At 46.6% G+C, this 18,273-nt stretch overlaps 1 protein-coding gene across 4 annotated transcripts in view; it reads left to right on the forward strand.

Moving 5' to 3' along the window:
- Positions 1-2,001: 2,001 nt before the first annotated feature.
- Positions 2,002-18,273, forward strand: part of DPF2 (double PHD fingers 2) — a 35,744-nt gene continuing 19,472 nt past the window's right edge. For 2 of the 4 annotated variants that reach the window (XM_065408742.1, XM_065408744.1), the window contains exons 1-4: positions 2,002-2,054; positions 11,836-11,996; positions 14,293-14,400; positions 15,661-15,875. In XM_065408742.1, the coding sequence (XP_065264814.1) occupies positions 2,023-2,054; positions 11,836-11,996; positions 14,293-14,400; positions 15,661-15,875 (516 nt within the window). In that variant the 5' untranslated portion in view covers positions 2,002-2,022. The remainder of the gene's footprint in view (positions 2,055-11,835; positions 11,997-14,292; positions 14,401-15,660; positions 15,876-18,273) is intronic. The other 2 variants (XM_065408745.1, XM_065408746.1) reach the window with 1 other exon arrangement.

Raw genomic sequence — 18,273 nt, forward strand, 5'->3', positions numbered from 1 at the left:
TAAAATACACACATTTGAGTACTCTCTCCCACTCCCATTTGTGTTTCCCATTGTGTTGAGGGTGCTTACCTTCCAAACACAGGCAATAAGCATTTTATGAGGTTAAATCTGAGGGTGTAAGCCTCTCCAAATGCAGGTGAGCTGGCAAATAAATGTTTCTGTTTCAAAGTGCAGCATAGATTCATGTGATGTCTCCAAAGCCATAAACATCCCAAGAAGCAGCAGTCCTGCAGTCTTACTCCAGCACACGAGGGGCAACTGGAGACAGGGCACTACCCAGCAGACAATGATGAGCAGAACAAGAGTCTTGTCCGTTGCAGGCACAACCTGTCTCTCCCCTATTTGACAGAGATTCCTCATAATGTCTCTCGATCTAAAGCTCAACACGCTGGTTCCCATCAGACTTATTCTGTACGAATGTGGGAATGCGTGCACATGGCATTTGTAGTGCCCAATCCCCTGGGGGCATGGTTTACATTAGGGAATTATAGATATAGTATTTGAGTTTTATAAGGCAAAATTTAACAACCTACCTCACACTATCTCCCCTCCCAGTCACTGACCCCCCCCCATGTTTACACAGAGCAGCTGGGGAACCTTTCTTCCCAACAAACACCCCATGCCAGCACGGTCCAGAGGTCAGAAAAAAAGATCAGCCTCTTGGCCACTCTGGTGAGGCATGAAAGCCCAACGACAGCACCAGTCAGTGCCACACGCAGCAGCAGTAGCTGGTGCAGTGAAGGAGCCGGGCCGGCCTCTTGGGGACTGCACAGCGACACCTCCCTCCCCTCACCCAGGGCCGGTGCAAGGAAGTTTCACGCCCTAGGTGAAACTTCCACCTTGCACCCCCCCCAGCTAACCCCGCCCCCGCCCCCCTGCGGCAGCTAACGCCCCCACCAGAGGAGCCCCCCCGCGGCAGCTAACCCCGCCCGCCACGGCAGCTAACCCAGCCTGCCACCCGGGGAGCCCCCCCCCCCACAGCAGCTACCCCCCCACTCTGCAGCTAACCCCGCCTGGGGAGCCCCACGGAAGCTAACCCCGCCCGGGGAGCCCGCCCCAGCTCACCTCCGCTCCACCTTCTCTGCTGAGCACGCCGGTGCCGCTCTAATTCTCCTCCCCTCCCAGGCTTGCGGCGCCGATTGGAGGAGAATTAGAACGGGGGCTGTGTGCTCAGCGGAGGAGGCAGAGTGGAGGTGATCTGGGGCAGGGAGCAGTTCCCCTGTGCGCCCCCCCCCCATTACTGCGCGCGGCCCTCCCCGCACCCCCCTGCCCCAGCTCACCTCCACTCCACCTCCTCGCCTAAGCGGGCTTTTAGGCGCCCTCAACCACTAGGCGCCCTAGACGGCCACCGAGTTCGCCTAGTGGTTGCACTGGCCCTGCCCTCACCCTTCCTTCTTTCCCATCCCCCTCCTTCCCCTCACCCCTACTTAGGGTGACCAGACAGCAAGTGTGAAAAATCGGGACGGGGTGGGGGGGGTAATAGGAGCCTATATAAGAAAAAGACCCAAAAATCGGGACTGTCCCTATAAAATTGGGACATCTGTTCACCCTACCCCTACTCCCGCTCTTCCCTCCACTCCATCCTTCCCACTCATCCCTCCCTCCATCCCGCCTTCATTTCTTCCTACTTTTCTCCTCTCTCCTCAGCTTTCCCGCTATTTTGCGCTACCGCGCATGCGCCCCAGCCCAGCTCGCCTAGGAGCGGTCTCTTTTACGCATGCGTAATGTGGTCGCGACAAGGTCGGTCGTTCTCTCTCTCTGCCGTGTGGGTACTGCGGGGTATACGCCTCTGCGGTAGCGCATGCGTATTGGTGACACAGAGAAGGGGAAGGCGCGTATTTTTCCTTCAACGCATGCGTAATTATGGTCAAGCGGCGGAGGCGAGGGGTGGAAGGAGAGGGGTGGGCCAGCGGTCCTTGGCGCATGCGCAACGTAGGGTAGGCGGGGTGAGTCGGTAGCAGCCGTTCTGCGCCCGGCGCGTGCGCACTGGACGGCCACACGGGCCCAGGCGACGGAGGGAAGATGGCGGCGGTGGTACAGAATGTGGTGAAGCTGTGAGTGGTTCCCCCTCTCCCCCGTTTTCCTGCCCCCCGAGCGCTCCGCGGAGCAGCCCGGGCCGCGGCTGGGCTCCCTCCCCTCGGGAGAATCTAAGTGACCCGGAACGGCGGTGGCGCGGAGGACCACCTGGGGCTTTCATTGTTAGGCGCAAAGTTTCTCAGCCCGGCTCCTCAGGCGGAGTGGGGATCCCGGCGCACGGTGGGCCTGGGAGCGGGGAGGAGCAGGGACCCCTTGCGGCGGGAATGGGGGGAGGAGACCACCCTCACAGGATGGTCTCAATGGGGTCCCTGGGGGGGAGAATGGAGGAGGCAAAGCCCCACTTACAGCATGAGGGAGGATTATCATCCTCGGGGCACCACCAAGAATAGCAGGGAGGCATTTCCTGTCCTCCCTCCCCCCCGTGGAACTGGGAAGAAGACAGCTCCATTTATAGATCTGCCGTGGGGAACAGGGTCCTCTACAAGGCTCAGGCTAGAATAGAGGTTGCAGCTTCTCTTTCCAGGGGATCCATATGGGAGCACAAGTTACTGCGCCCTACCCAGGTGCTGAGAGCTGGAAAGGCTACAGTTCCTTTGACCTTCTAAACCAGCAGCCCTGCCCCCGCCCCCCCTTTCCTAAATTTTAGGAATAAGAGAAGGTATGAGAGGGGTGGTTGCAAGACTTCCCTAAGGGTAAGGACTATAGCTTCCTAACCTCACCAGGGTGTGAAAAGGGCCAGCTCCCCTCATATTCTTGATAAACATGGTGTAAAGGAGCAAAAGTGCTGTTTTAAAAACTGGAGTTGAAAAATCATGGTGATTCAGCCAGCCAGCATGCAGGGTTTAAATTGAAGAGGGTTTTGTGTTAGGTAGGATAAGGATGATAGGCCTTGACAGAGGTGGTGGTTGTGTGTAATTGTGATAAGCAACAGAGGGTCCTGTGGCACCTTTAAGACTAACAGAAGTATTGGGAGCATAAGCTTTCGTGGGTAAAAACCTCACTTCTTCAGATGCAAGACAATCTTGCATCTGAAGAAGTGAGGTTCTTACCCACGAAAGCTTATGCTCCCAATACTTCTGTTAGTCTTAAAGGTGCCACAGGACCCTCTGTTGCTTTTTACAGATTCAGACTAACAGGGCTACCCCTCTGATACTTGTAATTGTGATGACATTGCTTATAACCTCTTGAGGTTATAAGCTTACAAATCTGCTTTGATTCTCCAGTACATCATAATAATGGCTGTCATGTGGCAGACTGTGGTTAGGAAGCAGTATTTGGGATTAAGTCCAGGTGTGTGATATGATTTCCATGCTTCTGATTGAGTTCCTCTTTCTTTCCCCTCTGGACATTGTCAAATCTTTACTGTCTCTAAAGAAACTTGAGAAGAGCAAACAAAAGTTATCTGGAACACACTAAACAGCAGGTATTCTTAAAAAATTCCTTGGGGAAAGGACAGTTTTAGCAACAAGGGCATCACTTTCTCTTTCTGCAAATCACACCATTTGAGCCTGGGGCAGAGGGAGAGAAGGGTGGTCTTGGAGTCAAGGCAGTGCAATGGACCTCAGGTACCCTAGGGTGAATTCCTGTCTCAGTCATGTGTTTCTCACAGATCCCTGGGTAGGTTACTTAATATGCCTTGTGCTTCAGTTCCCCACGTGTAAAAAGCAGATTGTCCTTCCCTGTCTCTTATGGGGATTGTGAGAATAAAATCCATTAATGATTGTGAGGTGCACAGGTACACAGTAATTGGGGCTGTATAGGTCCCCAGATATCTATAAAGATACAGGTGTATGGGTATTGTAGAGTAGTAGCCCAAAATATAGAATATCTTTTATATAGTGTTTTTCATCACTAGATCTCAAAGCACTTTACAAAGGAGGTTAGTATCGTTATCCCCAGCACCAAATGCTACACTGCATCAAAATGTTACTACAATGTAACTGGATTATTACTGTAGAGTATTGTAGTAACATGCTTTTAAATAAGGGATAATTGAGCCAAACATCCTCCTAACCCTCCCCATTCTTCTGATCTGTGTGAGACTTTTTATACATTTTCTGGTCTTAGTTCAGTCTAAAAACAAGCAAAATACAAGTATCAAGTTATCCACTTGTCACATGAGCATGGAATTTTATTATTTTTAATGAAAGGGCACTTGTTGGTTTTTTTTTTATTTTTTTAACATAAAATGTAAATTAACAGCTGTTTTTAAAAACTAATGGTGGATGTTTAATTACCAGTGTGTGTGTTAGCTAAAGCTGTTTTTAAAATAGATTTTTTTAAATCATGGATGGTATAGATTAGGTAAAATCTGAGAATGTGGACCCAGTGTGCTAGGCAGTGTATGTAGTCCCTGCCCTGAACACTTTATGATCCAAATAGATGAGACAAAGGGTGAGACAGGAAACAGAAGGGGGAACAAGGAGTAATGGTCTCAAGTTGCAGTGGGGGAGGTTTAGATTGGATATTAGGAAAAACTTTTTCACTAGGAGGGTGGTGAAGCACTGGAATGGGTTACCTAGGGAGGTGGTGGAATCTCCTTCCTTAGAGGTTTTTAAGGTCAGGCTTGACAAAGCCCTGGCTGGGATGATTTAGTTGGGATTAGGTCCTGCTTTGAGCAGGGGGTTGGACTAGATGACCTCCTGAGGTCCCTTCCAACCCTGATATTCTATGATTCTATGAAACTAGGTTGCTAAAGGTCACAGAGCTAGGAAAAGAATTTGTGTATAACAGAAAGCATAATATGTTTCTATGTCCTGTAGAAAAATGGTTTATTTCAGTGGTTCCTGAATTCTTTCATGTTGTGACCACCTTTGGGCTCACATCTGGTAACATGGCCCCCAGGGGCAATGGTGCGAATTCAGATACTTTTGGGGCTGGAGCAGATTTTTCAGCCCTGCTCCCCATTCTTACATCCAGCCCTGGTCCACCCCCAGGTCTCAGGGGGGAGTTGCCATCGCAGGCCAGAGTGCATGGATTGGGCACGCCTGCCTCAGTGGGGGTGGCAGCTCAGGCTCCTCCCTGTCCCTTCTCTGCACCACAGCTCCCTGTCAAGCTGGGGGTGGTGGTGTCTCATTTCAGCACTGCCAGCCCTTGGATTTTGCTGCCAGTGGCAGGGACTAGCCTCTACATAGCCAGCTCTGTTCACCTCTGCTCTCTGCCTTGCAATGGGACCATGAACAGTCTCCCTGTCTCCCCCTGCCCTACTTAAATGGCAGCCCTGTCTCCCCCTCCTTGTTGACTTTAGGTTTCCAATGGCACTAGGAGGAGCTGCCATGGGGTCCAGCAGGAGGGCCCAGCAGGCAGTGCAGGACCCAGGACCAGCTAAGCTCCCTTCAGATCTTCTGCCTTCCCTCACCCTGCTATTTACCCTCCTCCCTGCTGGCTTGATGTTTCAAGATGCCCCTTCCCCTCCCCCCCTCGAGGGTCATGACTCACAGTTTGGAAAACAAGTCTACATTGAGCAGGGAAATCATGTTGAACTTGTTAGCTCATTGTTAAAAGAGGATGCAGCCAATAGGCTTTTGTTTTTCTCTAGTATGGACTGAACCACTGGGAAGGGATTAGGTTGGATATTGGCTGCAGAGCAAATTTCTGGTCTACTTTTTCAGAATAGAAGCAAAGACACAGAATTTGCTCTTTTTTCCCTCGTTGAATCAAGATATTTTTGCATATGCAGGATTTAGCCAGAAATCCATTAAATTTTTAAAAAATCTTTTGCTTTATTTGATATTTTGAGTCTATTTAAGCTGTTTGAATGCACAGCAATAGTGTATCAATACAATCAGCTTGTGCATTAAGCTCAGACATCTAGTTTTTAATTGTATCTTAGAAATGTGCATTATTAGCTTGAACTGTATAAAAGTATTGATATGACTTCAATAAAAAACTAGGTTATGTATTTTAAAAAGAGAATATCCAGCCATTTGTCTGTGGAAAAGTTTTCACTCTTCCATTAAGATGTTTCTCTCCTGTGTTCTCTCCCTCCCCCACCCGCTTTTGATTCCTCCATCTCCTGATCTTTGGCCCACTCTACAGTCCAAACCATGTTATCTGCTAAGGGGAATCCTATTCTGTTTCCGAACACCTTTAGGAAAATTTTCCATCCTGAAAACTGCTATAATATTTAATGCTTATGTAGTGCCTTTAACCCAAGAGACTAAGGGCATGTCTACATTTGCCATTTAAAGCGGAAAAATTTCATTTTTTGCTCAAAAACTGTGGGAGCGTCTACACTTGCCAAAGAGTTTTTGCAGTGAAACTCAGAAGTTTCATCGCAAAAAGAAAACCACCTCCACGAGCGGCGTACAGCTCTTACTGGTGATGCTTTTGGCGGTGATGTGCAAGTGAAGATACATTCTTCCTGTTTACAGAGCTTTTAGCCTCCGGAGCATATCCCACAGTGCCTAGGTGACCACTCTGGCCAGCATCTCTGCTGCTCTGATGCCAGGAAAACAGACATCCATCCAGGAGCCTGTAAAGCCCCGGGAACTTTGAAACTTCCCTTCCTGTTTTCTTGGCAAGCGCTCACTTATCTGGCCAGGTGACAATGGCTGCTCTAGGGACCCAAGATCCCCTGTTTGGAGCAATGCTTAGCTACTGGAGCTGATCAGTGTACGGGGAGAGGAGGCTGTGAAGAGACCCAGGATGCCCTTCACTCTCTCTCACTCACACACTATCTGTCAAAATGGAGAGGGCTGCACTGTGGGATAGCTGCCCTCAGTGCGCTGCTCTCATGGGGGAAGTGCTGCAAATGTAAACACTCTCTGACGCCTGTGAAAGTAAGTACACAAACCAGGGCTTTACTTTCACTGGTTCACTATCACCGTGAAACTGATAGCGCAAAAACTCTTCAAGTGTAGACATAGCCTAAAAGTGTTTTACAAGGGAGGGTAGTTGGTGGAATTATCCCTGTTTCGAACATGGGGGGAAATGAGGCACAGAGCTGTTAATAGCACTCTGTGTGAGTAGAAGAACTGGGAATAGAGTCCAGGTCTTTTAACTCAGTCCAGGAGGGCTCTCTCCAGTGGACAGGATTGCTTCTAGAAACTGAAGTGGAGAAGAGACTTGTTTTGTCAATAGCATCATTTACTGATCAGTTATCAGGGCAAACGATTGCTACATGCACTGATCGGGGAACTGTCCTAGCAAGCAGTTGAGTGTTTCATCTGTAGTATGGATATAGCTTAAACTCCTGTCTATGCTACAAATTTAGCTGTAAAGGGAGATATGTCCAAATCTATAGCATAGTTGAGGACATGGCTAAAGCATAATGAAATTCAGTCTGCTGCAACACAGAACTATGCTTTAACTGTGTTGGTTGACAACAGTACTGTAACCAGGACCTCCCTACTCCACTGAATTTTTAAAAAAGGTGTGACTTATGCCACATACTACTTTGTGGTGTTGAACTTGCTAAGATTAGTGCTAACCTGACAATCAGAAACCTATAGGGACGATGGCTCTCTTAGTTGGTTCTGTGGACCATTTTATCCCTCACGTAATCTTGTTTGGCTGTCAAATCTTTCTGTGCTGTGCATAAACAGAGAGGACCGTGGATGAAACAATCTTTGTTGTGCAGGTGTGGAGCCAGGGAGGTTTCATTTGCAACTGAAATGGATATTAATATCTTCTTATTTTTGGAAAGTTTTTTCCCCCAGTTAATGGGGTTGGTTCTCCTTTAGCCTACATCAGTTTTCCTCCGTATAACTCTGCTGACTTCAATGAGTTAATCTTGTTCTTCACTGGTGTTGGATCAAAACCAGGATTGAGATATTTAAATCTCAGCTCCCCCATCCCAAGTGTGTGCCTTTGTTCTACATTATGTCCAGCAAGATATTTTGCATGGAATATTATGTGCAAATTCTCATGTGTTGCCTGAAAGACACAAGCTCCCATGTGTCATGTCTTGTTGTTCATCCTGTTAAACTAGCAGCTTCCTTGCTATGTGTGTAATTACTGAGTTGTGTTATGGAGCCAGCCTGAGTGCCTTTCCTCTCTGACTCATATTCTCTGGTTTGATGTGGTCATTTCAGCCAGTATTGAAGTGTCAGGGTGTGTGTGTGTGTGTGTGTGTGTGTAAGCAAAGGGGTGTTGTGCTTATGTATTAATTTTTTCTTTCTTTCCTCTCCTGGCATCGGAGACATAAAATTCTCTCTTCTTTAGCAAGCTGAAGCCACCAGATTCTCTGCTTCCCCTCTCCCTGCTACTTTGTGGCAAGATTTTAACATTGAAATTACTATAATTATAGCTCATTCAATTAAGTGAGTCTTTAGTGCTGCTGTAGCAAAAAAAAAACAAAAAAACCCTTGAACGGGAAAAAAATTAGATTTAATCTGAGTCTTGTATTCTTTCTGTCAGTTCCTGACTTCCCTCTGATGTTTTTGCTAACCTGATTACCAAGCAGAATTGGATTTTTTGTTCTCTCTAGGATTTATATATTGAAAATGTGCTTCAGAATAGCATAACAATATAAAAAGACTCTAAGTAGGGGGACCATCAAATCAATGTTTTACTCAGAGGATAAGGACATGAACATAGCATGTAGGTAGGTCACCTGAATTTTGAGAGTGGGGATGGAAATACAGCTCTTGGCATAACTCCAAAATGCTACTCCATAATTTTGTGACAAATCTATGTCCATAATACTTTTATTGTTGTCTGTGTGTGGCAAACTTGAGATCATTCTGCCTTCACAGTAGCAGGAAGGGAGAACTCAAAGCCTCCTTCCAAGATACATGCCTCCAACACTTGATTTAAATGAGAATCTCTGTTAGCACTGCAGGGTCTTTGACATATTTAAGGACTTTTGAATCTGTGCAGTGGTTCACATGCATTACAAATTTCTTACTCTGGAAGGCACTGCATAAAAGAATATCCCAAAAATGCAAGGATCACTCCACTCATCAATTAAAATCCAGCTACTTCTTGGTTGGGTAATGGCAGCCCCACTGCACAACAACTTAGAGCAGAAAGTGAAGGAGTTCTATATCCAATTTAAACTGCACAATATACCAGAGTTATAATTTGCATAAGGCCCTTGGGCATGAAAAGGACTGTGGGATTTTTAATGACTGCAAGTGACTTACATTTCACCTGTTAATGAAAGGCAAGAGTTTAATTACCTTATTGGTATTTCCAGATGGTAGAAATTGTTTGGCGAAAAGGAGAGATGTGAGAATATTTTGAGGATAATGCCCCCCAAGAAATACATGCCAAGTTTTTGTGTGTATAGGATATGTCAAGCAGAGGATGTCATTTTTCACATGCTGGATGATATCTTTCGGGTTCTTGTTCTGTGCAACTGTTAACATGTTCTCTATAGTAATTTTACTATCATTAACATTACTGTTAGCACATGATACAGAACCCTTCAATAACAAGCAATGTCTCTTGGTTTCTTGCTGGCTACAACAAAGTTTTTTAAACTGGGGGTATATCCACTGGGGTGAAATAGAGGCAAGAGAGACAAGTCATAGAAGTCAGAGCGGGATAAGAATTACTAAGTGCTGATTGGTTCCTTTACTCAGTTCCACTTAGGATACCCACCTTTTTAACACTTAAAAACCAGAAATTTGGTACAAAATTTAATTGAAAACCCAAATATAAATCAAGGTAATGGTCTTGTATGAAATAGTGAATTATTTATGGAGAATTGTAGCTTGGAAACAGATGGGTTCCAAGCTACAATTCTCATAGTGCATCATTCTGTGATATTTCATGAAATGATATTTAGGGTGAAAGATTGGTTGCTCAGGGAGTTGGCAGTTGGGTAATAGAGCCGTTCAACTCTGCCATTTGACTCCAGCTGGGGTTAGCAATGCCTTTAAAAAAAAAAAAAAAATCCCATATGATGGCTGTCTGATAGACCTCCTAGCCAGTTCTCAGCAGGACAGATGTCATTGATTGGCTCCCTTGCTAGTACTCTTGGCAGAAATGCCAAGGATTGAAAGAGCCATGGAGACCTATCTCCCTCCCCAGAGTTGAGCAGCTGTGATTGGCTCTGAGCAGCTTCCGTTGCTCATACTCTTGGTTAACAGGGCTTCAGATTCAAGGGGTGTCAACCTGGTCCTGTGTTCTCTGCTCTGTGTCCCCATCTGGTTCACTCATTATGTACCTTTTGACCTTTATTGCCATTCCTGTTTTTTCACTTGTCCCCTGTATTCAGTCAATTTCTATGTCCCATGGGACTTCCCTTGTCTAGAGGATGGGTCTTTTGTTCTTGGTGGGTTCTGTCCACCATTCCTGAGGATTCAAATAGGCTGGTCTGAGGTTCTCTGCTCATCTTCCCTCTAGACCCTTCATTTTGACCCTGTGACCTGCCTTACATACTTTGTACCCTGTAATCAAGTAAGTGCTGGGCTCTGCAGCATGTCCCTCATCTGAGGGGGTGGGCCTTTATTTAATCATGTTTATTATGGTAGTGCCTAAGGACCAACCAAGAATGGAGCCCTGTTGTGCTAGGCACTGCACAAACACAGAGTACTATTTGCGGGTACTGGACAAATGAGTCTAGACCTGCCCAAAATTAAAAGCCCCCTCCCCATCTCCCCCCAAGGGGGAGGAATCACTAGGCCGAGGCCACAAGTGAGTGCATGGGACTGCGAAGGAGACAACAGGAATGGAAGTGAGGTCAATGGTTAAAAATCAGGGAACCAGAGGGGGACACCAAGCAGAGAACCCCAAACAGTGCCTGCTGCTCCTCAAAGGTGTCTAAGGAGGTAGTGGACACTCCCCAGAGGAACTGCGCCCAAAGACAATACAGAATAGCAGACAGTTCCTGGCCAAAAGAGCTTACAATCTAAATAGATCAAACAGGTGAGGATGGGGAAAGGGGGCATCACACACACAAGAGAGGAATCGGTGTGATGTCAGCAAACAGCATGTTCCACAATTTTTGTTAGGTGAGTTTGATTTTTTTGGGGCGAGGGAGGTCATCTAAATGAAAAGTGAAGGGACTGAGGGGAACAGGGCAGGTGTGGAGTGAAGCTGAGAGAAAGAGAGTGGGCAGGGAAGGAGATGGTTGGAGCCAACAGTTGGCTCTGCCCACCATCCTGGGATTTAAATAGGCTGGTTACTTGCATCAGCATTAAATCCACCCTCGTGAGATTTAGAGTGCTATGCAACTTGACAACTAATAACAATAATATTAAATAAAATAAAAAATCACTAAAAATTGCTTTGATAAAAATTAATAGGAAGCCTCTGTGGTTCATGCAGAACATTATTCAGTGTAAACAGCTTTGAGAAAAATATGCCAAAAGCTTTCGGAGAACTGTCTGAAATCCTTACTTTGGAGGGATTGGTGTGTATCACACTTGGAGTAATTCCAGATACCTTCCAGGAAGCTGGGTTCTTGTAGGGAATCTGATCTGTATGGGTCATTGGTCCGCTCCCTAATGTTAATTCTAACTAAAAGTCTGATTTGGGCATGTCTACGTGGTGGTGATGGAATGTCAGAGGGTGCAAAGTCCCGAGGTAGGTGTTTATAAATTTTTAAGTTTCCTGGGAAGGCCTGCACTAGGGATATAAATCCCCAAGAGCAAAATATATCACAGTGGTTTGTTTGTCAGTGATCCCTAGTGCTTGGCTCCAGCCGTTCTGTTGTCTTCAGAGTTGGCTACAGATCTTTACAAAGGTCTAGCTCCAATATTTATGTTGGTACATCTAATCCTGCCAGAGCGTCAGGAGAGTGTTAAAAACAGGTGTGTAGAAAGTGCCAGGAAAGGCAAGCAGCAATGGCAGCTAGTCAGGGAATCCTAATAACTAATACACGGTGTCTGTTTCCTCAACCCACAGCCTTGGAGAGCAATATTACAAAGACGCAATGGAGCAGTGCCACAACTACAACGCCAGGCTGTGTGCTGAGAGGAGCGTCCGGCTGCCTTTCCTAGACTCGCAGACCGGAGTGGCACAGAGCAACTGCTACATCTGGATGGAGAAGCGTCACAGAGGCCCAGGTAGAGCCTTTTCTGCTGTTATGTACAATAGCGTATGCCCAACCCCAGCACCAGACTTCCCCTCTGCCCCAGCTTACCCACTCTTGTGTAAACTAGCAGGCCAGCTAACCAACCAGTGTGTCAGTGAAGCTCCCTCCAATGTCTCAGTATTTAATCTCCTTTTCCCAGGGATGCATTAATTTTTCAAACAGAGTTCAACATCATTCAAGACAGGCCTGGCCCCTCCTAAGGTATCTGCTGCCGCCTGCACAGCAGGTATCTCTAGCCAAGTCTTTCCCCTAGCTTGTGTGGCAAACATGCCTTCCAAGTCCTTTCCATGACCCATGGTCCTTTAGTTCTCCTTATTAAGAGAACTGCTTGTTTCTTGGCATTTTATCTCACCAGCTGGGAGGCATCTGAAAAGTCACAGGTGGGGGCTAAGACGAAATCCCTTAAAGGGCCAATTCACCCTGTGGTACATGGGCATAACTTTTGCTGCACTTTATAAGTGTTTAGATGAGTAAGGAGCAGGGAGGCTGTTTGGTTTTGGTTAATGATGGCTGTTTGCCTCAAAGCAACAGGAATACATTTGTTTTACAGTTCCCTTATCATTCCTCAGCTGCTTTTGCACCTATCTTTCATCATGCACAGCGCTGAAGACATACCTGTTTATTGTGTTGCATAAATAAGTTCAGCAGCCTTCTGTATTCAATGGAGTGTAGTGGTTAGAGCAGGGAAACTGGTAGTCAGGACTCCTGGATTCTAGTCACAACTCTGGAAGGCAGTTGGGTCTAGTTATTATAGCAAGGTGAGTGGGAATTAGGATCTCTGGGTTCCCTTCCTGTCTCTGAGTAGAGTGTGTGACTTAATAAACCATGGCAACTGAAAATTGGGGCTACTGGTTTCTGCCTGACTCTGGTACTAACCTGCTATGAACTTGAGAAAATATTCAGGTTCTCTGTGTCCTGGGATCAGAACTGTTACTTACGATCTCATCAATACATGTGGGATCAGTGTGGCCTAGTGGCTAGAACATCCGATTGGAACTCGGGAGACCTGGGTTCTGTTTCTGGCTCAGCCACTGGCTTGTTGGTGATCTTGGGTAAGTCATGTCCCTTCTGTAAAATGGGAATAGTAATACTGATCACCTTTGTAAATTTGTGTTATTTTATACAGCTCTTTGACAATACAAATTTGTTTAAGTCATGAGGAATATTATGTTGGAACATTTAGTCTTAAAACCTAACTCTGTATTAGGAAATGCAGAGAAAGCCCTGACATCCCCTAACCTGGAAAAGGAAATGTGTGTGATGGTGTTTATATGATGATACTACCTGTGGACCACAATCAGGGCCCCATTGTGCTATTCCCTGCGTGGACAAGCTGCAAAGATAGCTCCTGCTCCAGAGAGCATACCCAGATTGTATCACAGGACAAAACAGACAAAATGGGATGATGATTGATTGGAAGGATGGGGTAAAAAAATACTTCAATTGGAAGCTTTTTGGGGCAGGAACCGTTTTTTTGTTCTACCGTGTACAGCACCTAGCACCATGGGGTCCTGCTCCTAGATGCTACTGCAATTTCAGTAATTATGTGTACTGAGGTAGCATAAATCTTAGCTGGCCTAAGCAGTGCTAGACAGCAGTGTTTTGTAGGCATCTCACAGCCTTTTTCAGTGTGTGTGGGAGGAATGTGTGGGATTGCAGCTTTGAAGGTTCCCCTGACCATGGCTTTAAGAAACAAAAATTTGGTTGCAAACATGCAGCTGCTGATAGACGCTTCCCCTCAGCCCTTTCATTCAGGAGTTCATCTTACCACACTCTGTATGTTGTTATGCATTGATATAGACTGAACCTCTCATACAATGGGGAATGGAATGCTCTTAGCAGCTAAGTTTTGCTCCCAACATTTATCCCATTTTACAGAGAGGCAGTGTGATCCAGGGGATAGGGCACTAGACTGGGAATCAGGAGACATGGGGTCTATTCCTGGCTTTGCCAATGACCTGCTGGGTGACCATGAGCAAGTCACTTTGCCTCTCTGTGCCTCTGTTTCCCCCTTCCACCATGTATTGTTTTAGATTGTAAACTGTGTGGTGGTAAGATCTCTCTTGCTATATGATTGTGCCATACACAATGGGGCCTTGATCTTGGTGCTACTGTAATACTCATAATAACTTGGGGTCTTATCCTGAGGGGTGTGGGAGTTACCCACAATCCCCATTGATTTCCAAAGGCAGTGCCTATACTCATCGCTTTGTGGCATCAATTTGTCAGAGAATATCAGGTTTCAGGCTTTCTTTTGTGTTTTAAAGGTTTAGCCTCTGGCCAGCTCTACTCCTACCCAGCTCGCCGTTGGCGGAAAAAACGCCGTGCTCACCCTCCTGAGGATCCGAGGCTTTCCTTCCCTTCCATCAAACCAGGTGACACTTCCCCTCCCTCTGATCTCTGCTCGCAATGCAGTTATTAGGCTCTTATGAGCTGTTTCGCCTGAGGTTATTTCCTGTGATATTAGGGGAGTGGTCTCAATGACCCAGGAGGAGGTCCCTTCCAGTTCTGTGTTCATATGTTCCTCTCTCGGGTTAACAATGCAGCCTCACCCATGTCACATCCATACTCTGCATAGAGCATGGTCAGAAATAACCTCTTGGCACTACTGAGTTCCATAAATGCCACAGTTACACCAGCTGGGGTAGAAATCATCCATTGTTGGCACTGTATGGGTTGTGGCATTTGTGGCTGAGCTCTACATAGCGAGAACTTGAGCAGTCAACTGCTAGCTCTACTCACCTGAGCTGCTCCTATGGGCAGCTGATTTGGGACCATTGCAGGAGCAGGGAGGGAATGTATGTTTGAAGAAGCTGCCTGTTGCTTTACCCCACATGGACACTTTTTCAGTGGGGAATTGGAGTAGATCAGTGTTCTGCAGCTTTCCCTAGTTTTTTACCCCATGGCTCTCTAGACCAGTGTGGTATCCCCCAGGTTTGGGAAGCACCAAGGTAGGATAAACATAGAGATCCACTGTCCTTTGGGATGTAAGCCAACTACTAAGCATCTGGTCTTGGGGAAAAATACCCCTCCCTAATAAATGTTGTTGCAGAATTGCGTATTTTGGAGGGAGTACATCTTCTTTAGGAACACCTGTTGATGGCTGGTATTGGAGAGATGATACTAGTCTAGATGGGCTCATTGGTTTTGTCTAGCATTGTGGGATAGGGGGTGGGGTACCAGGCTAGATGGGTCCATTGGTTTGATTCAGCATTACAGGGAATAGAAGGGTAGCAGGCTAGACTGACCCATTGTTCTGATCCAGTGCAGTTGGATGGTGGAGATACCAGAGTAAATGGTTCTGGGCATGGCAGGTAGCTCGTGATACTGGACTAGAAGAACTGTAATGATATTTTCAGAGTTCCAGTGCAGTTCAAGGTCCCATCTGTGCTACAAAATCAATTGTATTGCAGGACCCAGTTGCAACATTCCTGATACCTGACATAACTCTCTGTCCCACAATGTAGACAGGTCCTAACTGCATCTCCAAATTGTGCTAATGCCTTGGATGTGTTTTCTCCCTTGCATGCAATTAGTTGATTTGGTGGTGTAGCTGTGACCTAGTAGCACGGAGAACCTGCTTGACTTCTGCTTTTTTTAGCTCTTGGTTATAGTTTTCTTTCCCCTTTCTACAGACACTGATCAGACCTTAAAGAAAGAGGGGCTGATCTCCCAGGATGGCAGCAGCCTGGAGGCCCTCCTAAGGACTGACCCCCTGGAGAAACGCAGCCTGCCAGACCCGCGCAACGATGACGACAGCCTCAGCGAGTTCCCTGTCACCAACAGCCGTGCGCGGAAGGTACGGCAGAGAGAGGGCGTTCTCCCCTATGTTGCAAGAGGGAGCTTCATGGTAAAACACAAATGTCTCACTTTTAAAGACAAACAAAACACACTCTTCCCTCCCCCGCCCCGTTTCTCTCTTGTTAGGCCCCTCTCCGGCTGCTGCTTTTGTGGTTGGGTGTGTGTGTGTGTGTGTGTATGTGTGTGTGTCTTTTGGCAGAGGATGAAGGCCTGGATCTAGGAGGGAGCCACTGAGCACTCAAAATTTTGAACCCCTGGTGGGAGCCTGCCATTGGGAGTGGGGAGCAGGAGGTAGCAGTGGCAGACCAGGAAGCCAGGAGTGCAGTGAACTATTGGATTTGCTTTCTGGTGGTAGAAAAAGAAAACTTTCATTTTATCTGGGCCCCATTTTGGCTTAATAGAGAGGATGCATGGGTAGGGCACTGGACGGGGACTTGGGAGACCTGGGTTCTGTTCCTGGCTCTGCCACTGACTCTGCTATATTAGAGTTAGCTACTATTATTACTATGAATTTATTACTGCTGTTGCCCTGACTACCGGTGGAGGAGGGAAGTATTATAAGAGCAATGTGGACTAGTGGGTAGAGCACTGATCTGGGACTCGGGAAGACTGTGTTCTGTTCCTGACTCTGAAACTGGCCTGCTGGGCAGCCTTGAGCAAGTCACTTCAGTGCTCTGTGCCTCAGTTTCCCCATCTATAAAATGGGGCTAGTGATACTGACCTCCTTTGTAAAGTGCTTTGAGATCTGCTGATGAAATGCACTATAGAAGCACAAGGTGGTGGTGGTAATAATTCAGCTCTGTTATTTTGCATTGGGCCAAAGTTTTAGCTTGCAGGTTCTCAGCCCCTAACAGCTTAAAAGAAAAGTGGGGTAAGGAAGGAGCTGACATCATGATCTATGTCACTATCATGATCGATATCATGGACCGTACCATGCTCTGACTCCTCCCCGACCCCACTGCCTTTTGCCTCCTAAACAACAAAGTTTCAGTACAGGGAACCCTGCAGTGATTTTTTGCTCTGTTTCGGGATGTCTGCAGAGAAATAAATGTTCCCATTTCCTGGGAACAAGCAAGGAAATTACAAAGCACCCTCTAAAAAATATCTGTTTAAAAAATTTCCATTGTTACCAATCAGGGCATTTGTGTAATCTGCAGCAAGAGTGGAGTTGTAATTTTAAGAGATCTGCAAAAGGAGAATAAGAACTGTGCTCATGTGGCTTAGGGTTTTTTTTTTTTGGGGGGGGGGGAGGGTTGTGTTATGATGGAAAAAGATCCCTGAAAGGGATTATTTTTTACATTACAAATTTGGGTGTGTGTATGTACTTACAGGGCCCTCATCATCATAGTATTGGTTTACCCCTAAGAGCTTCATACTTGGGTAAATGGTAGCTCTGCTCTGCTCTTGTTGGATACAAATAATCCAGCTGACAGTCTAAATTGCTGCAAAGCTGCCTATTAAGCCCCGCGCAGGGGCTCAGGGCCACGGTGGGGAGAGGTGCCCCTCCCCGCCGGCCCCAGCGTGGAGCTGCCATGGCGGGGAGAGGGCTGGGGGGAGTCCTCTCCCCTCACCGTAGCCCCTGGGCAGCCTGCACCCCAAACCCCTCATCCCTGGTCCCACCCCAGAGCCTGCACGCCCAGGCAGAGCCCTCACCAACCCTCTGCCCCAGCTCTGAGCCCCCTTCTGTACCCTGAACCCCTCATCCCTGGCCCCACCACATGAATTTTGTTATGTGCACCAATATGAAGGTGATATGTCACACATCACCTCCATATTGGTGCACATAATTCATTCTGCACATGGATCTAAAAAATTAGAGGGAACACTGCTGACAGTAGGGCTACTGCCTACTTCATGATGTTACCATTTTTTATAACTGATAAAGAGCATGTTAAAAAGTAATTAGAGCTTTTAGTCATTCATTGCCCAGGATGAAGTAATTGGAAACCACTTTCCATTCCACCTCGTTCTCCCTTTTATTTCTTTTGGAGCCCAGGTTGGTGCTTTGTTGTTTTGTGTTTGTTGTCTCAAGCAGAAGCCCTGTGACTGTAGTCACTACTTTACTTCCCACCTGTGGGCACAAGTTCAATCTGCAACTGATTGCCGCAGTCCTGACTAACGTGGCTGTGGTGCAACAGCAATTAATCCCACCTTTGTGGTAGCATTAGGATGTTCACTCTGTGCTTAAGTTGTTTCATTCTTGCAGCCTTATTTTATGGGGAGCCATGTGTACTAGGTTTTATATTTATAGGTACTTGTGCAGCCAGACTTGTTCGTTTCTTTTGAAGTGAGTTTTTTGGCTTGGAGCTGGTGCACCTTGTGTGAATTCTTCAGTGGATAATACTTGATCCAAGTTTATGGAAGCCCTTTACGAGAACAAGCCCTCACTATACCCATGTAAGGATAGGTAAGAGGTGGCTATGTTGTTATAATAATATCATCTAGCT

Source organism: Emys orbicularis, chromosome 7 (genome assembly GCF_028017835.1).
Source record: "Emys orbicularis isolate rEmyOrb1 chromosome 7, rEmyOrb1.hap1, whole genome shotgun sequence".
NCBI classification, from domain to species: domain Eukaryota; kingdom Metazoa; phylum Chordata; order Testudines; family Emydidae; genus Emys; species Emys orbicularis.